At 35.5% G+C, this 8,376-nt stretch overlaps 1 protein-coding gene across 1 annotated transcript; it reads right to left on the minus strand.

The window, feature by feature from the left end:
- Positions 1–1,371: 1,371 nt before the first annotated feature.
- Positions 1,372–2,707, minus strand: LOC104238300 (F-box/FBD/LRR-repeat protein At1g13570-like). Its single transcript, XM_009792627.2, has 3 exons — positions 2,178–2,707; positions 1,905–2,066; positions 1,372–1,816 (listed from the first exon to the last, which is right to left on the minus strand). Exons 1-3 carry the CDS (start codon positions 2,310–2,312, stop codon positions 1,523–1,525), a joined length of 591 nt encoding a protein of 196 aa, XP_009790929.1. The 5' UTR covers positions 2,313–2,707; the 3' UTR covers positions 1,372–1,522.
- Between the last annotated feature and the right edge of the window lie 5,669 nt (positions 2,708–8,376).

Consider the following 8,376-nt stretch of genomic DNA (forward strand, 5'->3'; position numbering starts at 1 on the left):
TTTCGGATTGCACTTATTGGGCCTGGATCCCAAATTAACCTTTTTAAAAGCTTTCTGTTTGTCTGGATTCTTCTCGGCCTAATAATTCTTCTCAGTCCAATATTAATTGGAGCTAATTCATAACACAAGTAAGGCTAGATTTTCAAACAACTTTGTCTTTATTCTGTTCATGAAAAAACAAAAGCTGTGATTAGGCCTGTCACCTGTGCCCTTAGTGCTTTTACTTTTTTTGGTTTCCCATCGAGTCCGCTGACTACATTTAGCCCTAACTAATCCGAATTTGTGTTGTATAAGGCATATTAAAGAGGAAGTACTACTTACTAGATTTCTGAGACTTCTAGTTAAGGGTGGATAGATTCTATCCGGATCACTGCAGCCCTACATGATGAGAGTAATATTACTAAACTACAAGTACACTTACCAGATAACCATTTTTGGCAATTCCCAATTTATAGTGGTGAAAGGCTCAAATCAACGAAGCCAACAGATTTTGGGCAAGGATGTTAATGATCAACATAAACATATGACAGCCAAGGAGAGACCAAATTCATATATTATTTGCTCTATAACGCCCAAGATAGTGTGTGCGCGCGCGCCCGCAAAGATATGTATGCATGTATTGAGATAATAGGGGCTTTACCAGTGCATACTCTGTAAGAAAAGGACTGAGAACTTTGACTTCCCACTTGTCAAGTTACTTCACTAAATCATATACGTAACAGGAAGAGCTTATATATGGTGCCTCAGTTTCGTTTGATGATTTTATAATGGACCAGGATTTTGGTGATCTTTTTAAAGAAGTTAATTGTTTCTAGTAATTTTTAGAGAAAAGTATCTAGTAATATTAGCCCAAAATCCCTTTTCTATTACAAAGTGGCTAATGACCATGGTTTTTTGCGACAAAGCTCCAGTGAGAAGTCAGTAAATCTAGGTGTACAATCATACAAGTACAATCTTAGGTTCATTTCTTTATTCTAGGTGTTCGATAAATTATCATTAGTTTTAATCATTTCAACTCTTATCTGAAAGATAAATTAGGATACGTTTAATCTAGGTGTTCGGTAAATTGTTTGTCTAATCATTAATTTTAATTACTTCAACTCTTATTTGAAAGATAAATTAGGATACATTGATTCACACACTTTAGGCATCCACGGCAACACCATACAGTGATCCTCAGGGAAAAAAAATATTAAATTACGTTAATTTAATGAAGGTGATAAATAAAGGTAAAATACATATTCATTAATCATGATTAAGCAATAAAACTTATATATAAAAGACATGTTATGCACTTAGTGAATTAAGCATGCTCTGACTGTAGGTAAGTACGTTTGAAACATAGCAAGTTACTCATAGAGACAGATTACATGATAAGCTATGATAGTTGAATAATCTCTTACGCAAGCACCTTTACACTGTGTTTACTACACACACTGCATAACGAGAAAAGTCAAAGGACAAGTAGTATACATGGTACTTCCATGACTTCTTGGGTTTTCAATCAATACATGATCTTCTACTATTCTACCTCAACAGCTTCAAACTTGAATTCAACATTGGGCGATGCTCGACGGTATTGTTTCATCTCATTTATCATTTGTCTTCCCGACTGAAGGATATATGAAAAATTCCAAATGAAAATTTCCTTAAGTAATGGTGCAGATGCTAGTATAAACCTCACAAATTGCATTTCCATCTTAGTGCCAGTAAAATGACTCATCTCCACACTTTGAAACAGCTTCGCAACACCACCAGAGCATGTTTGGTCTTGTAAGAATTGTACAACAGCTTCCACAACATTGTTCACTGATTCCTAAAGGATTTTCGGGAAAAATGGTCAGGCGAGTTCAGTGTAAAGACCATATTCAGTCACTTTCAAGAGAAAATAGGAGAGTGCTTACACATTTAATTGTAAGCTGTTGTAATTTAGGGCAGCTTGTAATCAAGTAAACAGCAACCGAAACCTCCTTAAGATCCCCGAAAGACATGTCCGCCATTTTGAGAGATTTGACATTGTTCAGAGCAGTCGGGGGATTATGTGGCAGACCTCCCACGGTCAAGTACTAGAAGCAAGTCAAAAATTAGTTAAAGAAACAAATCAGGTACATCATTTGGTTATGATATGTACCAAGTTTCACGAGACTATAATAAATATTATTACACATTTCCATTACCTCCCATAACGAACCACGTATATCCAGTTCCTGTAGGGAAGGGATGCAATGGAAGAACTTCATAAGATTTGAACAACCAGGAGATGAATCAGGCAAAACTCGTGATCTGAGATACACAGCAACTTTTTCAAGCATCGGGGTGTTCTTGAAGCAAATGGACTTTGAGCTTCCTCTAAACTCAAAAAATCTGAGACTAGGGGCGTCAATTTCAAGGGTGTCAAAGTTAACGCACCAAAGCAACCTCAATCGTTCAAGCAATGGGCATTTAGAGATGAGATTCCAAAATACTGATGGAACAAAAGTGACTCCATAAAAATCAAGATTAATAAGCTTCTCAAACCCTTTGAAACCAGGCGGAGGGGAAAACAAGCATTTATGAATTTCCAGATGCCTTAGTTGCCGGAATGTAAAAAGGTGAGAAGGTAAAACATATATGTTGCCTGACCGTATGTGAAGGGTGAGTTCCTGGATATTTTTCTTTGACAAGATGATCAATATCAGGCCAATTCCTCAAATTAGGGCCTCCGAGTTTAAACTTCAGTTATGGAGTAATAGGACTTGGTAAATGATTGTCTTAGCTTCTTGATCATGTGCAAATGACCTGAAAAACTCATCACTAAAATCAAGTTTTTGACGTGTGACCCATTTGTACCTCCAGCCTTTTGACAAGATACTGGTCTTCACTGCATCTTTCAAAGGCAAGCACCCTAGAATTTCCTCTAGGACATTACATGGCAAATTGCTAATTGTATCAACACCAGAACTCCTAGCACTATTCATGGTCCAATACTGGCGAGTTTGCAGGCAATTCTGAAAATTAAAATCAGGGAAGTTAACAAATAGTACCAAGGAAATGCACTTGTCAACATAGTATTCAATATTCAACCAACAGCTATTTGAAGGAAATTCAAATTCTTATGAATACGTGTTTCAGCAATGTATGCATAGCGGTATATGACTAGTACTTCAATATTTTCAACTGCATACGATTTTACCATTTTTAGTATATTGGAGAGACAAAATAATGATACATGCGAGAGTATCAGGATAAAACAGAGATTGAAAGATAAGAGGACCATAAACTTCACATAGAGAACACTGTTAGTATCTGCAAAGCAAGCCCATTAACTGTCTCCTACTAAGGTTTCATTATTCTTCCAGATATTCAGCCCGTCTAACCTGTTGAAATTTTATATACTTTCTTCCTCGCATTAGCCAGGGTTCCTCAGTTTTAGTACTTGAGAGAAAAGCTGTTACTCTATTTTTCTTTCCAATTAAACTCACAGTTCACCATGAGCTTTCGTCATTAACGCATAACTGCCACTCTATCTAATCACGTATTTTTAATAGATAAAAGTCAGAGTCAGGAGAGCAAGCAAATGAGTTGAAACATAGTAGAAATAAAAGTTGATCGGAGCACGCCAAAGAGAGAGCATCCACGGGAAAGATGTTACGCAAGATTAAGTTCATAATCTAATATTCTCGACGTATTTTAAGTTCTTGAAGATTGCACACTTGCCGATTTATGGAAATAATTCCCTCTATTTGAGATGATATAAAAGTTACTCTCTCCAGTCCACAATAAGTGACCAATTTGCCTTGGGCACACGCATTAAGACAATACAAAATTCTAGACAAAAATAGTTAGTGTGACTAAATTACCCTTAATTAAATGTTGCAACATTGTTAACGTGAGGAGTAAAAGACTTTTTAAGGCTACGTACATAACAGTAATTCTGAAAAAACAAATTGAATTTTTCTTAATTATATAAATGGACACTTATTTTGGACCAAAATAAAAAGGTAAATTGGTCACTTATTGTGGACCGGAGGGAGTATATAGTGTAGTTAATATAAACTGGGACAGAAAAGGTGCATTTAGCTAATCAATTGCGAGAAACATCTGAATAACATCTATTCTCCTTTCTAAACAGGTCAAACAAAACACAGCAGGGGAAAATATTAAAAGAAGAACGACATTAATAATATTTCTATTACTATAAAGATTGAAGAATATGGATGATGACCTGCTGCAAGGTAAGCAATGAACAACTAATGCTTCCCCAACATACCATCAAGAAAGTAAATATTGGTCATATTTATTTAAAATAAGCAAAGAATGCATAAATAGGGCAAAGAACGCAGAAAAACTTGATTCTGTGCTTGCTTTCTGAATAGGGCAAAGAAAACAATAACAAAAAATGATGTCTCATGTTTTGTGATTGACTTTGTTAAACATCTTGCAGATTTTTTACCAATATCCACCCCCAATTTCCATATGCATCAAGAGAAAAATCAATTTGTAAGCAGAAATTAGGGTCCAAGAGAATTGGGGAGTATGGCGCTCTAGGGCTTTGGTCGCACATCGTGGGTTCAAACTAGACAAAAACCTACTACGTAGTTTTTAGGTGGAGACGCATAGCAGGACGAACCATTATCCAGAAAACTTTGCGCCTCCGGCCTTCGGGATTTCTCTGTCAATGGGTTAGGCTGACGTCATGAGTTACTTCATTAATATTGCTACATAATTCCCCCAAAAGTAGAGGGGTTCAAGGGTCTGAAATGGAAGTGGGAATTACAAAGAAAACATAAATGACTCTTAATTACCTGTAGCAGAGTCGAGAGATTGAAACCGCCTCAACTTTTTCAGAGTCTCTTCGTTTTCTTTTTCTTCAGTTTTCTCTCGAGGGAACAAGTGTGTAGCAGTTTTTACGACGCTTTTGTCTTGCACTTCCTTAGCCTTAGTTTCAATCTTCTTATCTAATGCCCTGCATTCAATCACGTTGTGTCCCCAGTTTTCTACAATGTTTACAATACTTAGGTATGCCCTCATATTCCAATTTCTGAGTGGAACCATCTAATGGAGAATCCTCATATTCCTGGCCTATGAATACACTTTTCGGTAGAGGCTTAAGGAGATTAACTTCCACTTTGATCTTAGCCATACTCAGTCTAGTTCTTCCATGGGTAGCCGCATCTAGAACCAAAGGGGTTCCAACGGAACTAAGAATCTGTTTAACATAATGCCATGTGTGCATATGGAAAGGCAGTCCCAACAGTAATACCCATGTTGGGGCAACATGGAGATTTTCCTCTGGTTTAAAATCAGGGGACCATTTTTGCAGCCACATTTGCCGACCATCAATTTCAATCACTCTTTTAAATCATACCGTTTGCCAATCTTCCTCGTTGAATAGATCGATGAAGACATTGTAATTGTCATAAACACCAATTCTGGTGGATCTTTTTAGAGCTATCAGCTCCTTAAACCTTGACCTAATTCTATCAATTTGGGGTCGGAGTTTAAGAAATCGACCAACAATTGTGTACTTACATTCTTCAGCTATTATGCCATAGTAGTCTTTAGCCTTGAATATCACTGCTGGCATTCCATTATGAGTTGTATGCTTTGCAATTACTTGTTACCTTTCATGGTGGATTGGGTTCGAATGGGAAGAAGACGGAGTTGTGACTGATGTTTCATAAGAGATTTTCTTTTGAATTCCTTCAGTGAGAAGTTTCGCTCCCTCAATAGGGGGTTTTGTTTCTCCTTACTCACCGGAAGTAGGCCTTCCGGCGGCTCCATAAGGTGGAGCATGGATGGAGATACGCATTGGATGATATAGTCGTTGAGATAGCCGTTGGAGAGAGTATTATATTTAGAGAGAGGATTTTTGACATATACAAAACATTAACGTTTAAAAAAAAGGTTATGCAGAAGGTGCAGATGGTTCCAGTTAATGTAGTTGTTGCTCTCACCCTTTTGCTGGTTGGTATAGGTTAGCCTCTCTTTTATTCAACTGCTGGTATTTCCATTTATTACTTCTCTCTTTCTTAAAGTTAGTAGCATCAATTCTGGTTTGGATCAGCTCTAGTAAATAACCCTCCAGGCCTCTTTGATTTTTGCCACGTGTACACTTAAAATCGAAAGGTCCAAATTACATCCGTCTTCTTTCTTGAATCTTGGCTTTTCCAACATACCCACTACTGAAAACTCATTTTATGCCTAAGTAATACATCTCTTTTAGGATCAAGCCACAGCTGCAGTGCCAAATAGACTACAACCTCCCCCTACTTCCTACCTCCAAGTCAGAAAAGCAGAATTTTCAGCATTCATAGCACTTCTACCTTTGAACAAACTCGTAAATGCATGTAGGATCAAGTTAAGAGTTTAATTTTATTGTCCTTGAAAAATCCAGGAAAAGAAAAATAGAAAGGTGATGTTGGAAAAACGTTTTGAACTAACACCTAAAGAAGACTACAATGGAGAAGCAAAGTAAAGCTTATGTAAGCAAGGGTAACTATGGGTTCAATAATATATTAAAAACGGTTTAAGATGGTAATAGAGCAGTAGGGGAATTTTTCAAGCCATGGAATTATTTAAGAATTGTTTAAAGAGAGGTCTAAACGTCTGCCGTTGAAAAAGAATAGAAGCAAGAGGAAATGCAATTTGGACCTTTCGATTTTAAGTGTACACGCGGCAAAAATCAAAGAGGCCATTAAAAAATACCGGAGGGTTATTTACCGGAGCTGATCCACACCCCATCAATTCTATCCCTTAAAGATTTGGAACGACCAATTCTCTTTTTATTAGTATATCTTTTATCACCTATGTCTCACTAAAGTACAAGTAGTAAACCACGTAGTAAAATAATAATAACATATCACCGAAGGGTGTGTCATGACGGTCAATATATAAAATGAGACAAAAACGAATGGGAACTAAAGTCAAACTAGAGACAATAAAAACACACTTATGATTTCTAGGACACCTCCTTTGTGAAAAAGAATACCAATAAAGTATGTAATATTTTAATAGAGTAAACATTAATTTGGTACCATATTTTGTGTATTCAAACCATATTTTACATTTTTGCTAGCATGAAATACATAGTAGCTAACAATATAGTATATGTTTAATGTGCAGCTAGTGCAGGTGCAGCTAAACAATGCTTAAAAGTACAAGAATGCCACATTAAGTGTGGTGAGGGTTCTCCAATTTGTTTATACAATACTTGCTTGTGTTGCAAGTGTGAGACATACTTTCCACCCACAGCTAACGGAATAACCAGCCAATTTCCAGTGAAAGTTTCTTTAGCAAATGGAGTTTGTAATGAAAAAACCTGCAAAGCAATGAACCATGTTAGATTAAAATAATACTAACATGCATGAGTTATAAAATCTTATGTTTTACTAATTTTACCCTATGATTGAGTAAATTATCTATTGTCAATTTTGAATCAAAATTTCCGTGTTTTACAGTTTCATGCATGGTACTTGTTTGTAGTTTCACATATAACTCTTTACATAAATTTACTTGTTTACTTTTTTTAATCAATATATATAAATTATACATAATTATACACATGTTATACATGTAATGTATATATATCGCCGATTATGTTTAGTTTAAGCTATTGGGTGGATGGATTTAATCCTTTTTTCCCACCGTAATAATGTGAATTGCTCATCACTAGTCAAGTTCTGACAAGAGAACATACTTGCTTTGACAAATTATCCTACTGAAAAATAAAAGAACATAATTTCTCTGAGTAATATACTGCCCAAATACTATAAACTAGAAAGTTCCGGTATCATGTGCACGTTCAGAAAAAAAAAGGAGGATAAAAGATGCACAAACTCAATAGAGTAGCTAGTAAAAATGTACATTTAATAAACTTAGGAGAAAAGATGTACTACCAGTATAAATTAAGTACCATAATTTAAATTCTGTCTTCTTTTTAGTGAAAATTTTCATTTAGATTTTTTGTTACCATGAAATAATTGAGAATTAGCTTTTCATCCCAAATGATTAAATATTAATTCATTCATTCGATTAAATACTAGTAATATTCATTCATTCCCAATTTTTTTTATAACCGTAATGTCCGAACACTAATTTCACGGAATATCTACTACCTCCTACTAGCAACACATACCTTGTAACTCGATCTACCATTCATGCCCATTTTTAATGTCTAAAATGCGACATTTGCTCATTTTTGTGCAATTTCATATATAATTTTCAAGAATTCGAATACATTTTATACTTAATTTACGTGAATTTTTATACATATGTACATGTACATTTGATGGATAAATGCATATATAAAAGTGATAAAAAGCTTTTCTTCTTAAGCGCAAGAACCATCTTTCAACCCCCCCCCCCCCCCAAATAGTAAGTGAATAAATAAAATAG

This window comes from Nicotiana sylvestris, chromosome 8, assembly GCF_000393655.2.
Source record: "Nicotiana sylvestris chromosome 8, ASM39365v2, whole genome shotgun sequence".
Classification (NCBI taxonomy): domain Eukaryota; kingdom Viridiplantae; phylum Streptophyta; class Magnoliopsida; order Solanales; family Solanaceae; genus Nicotiana; species Nicotiana sylvestris.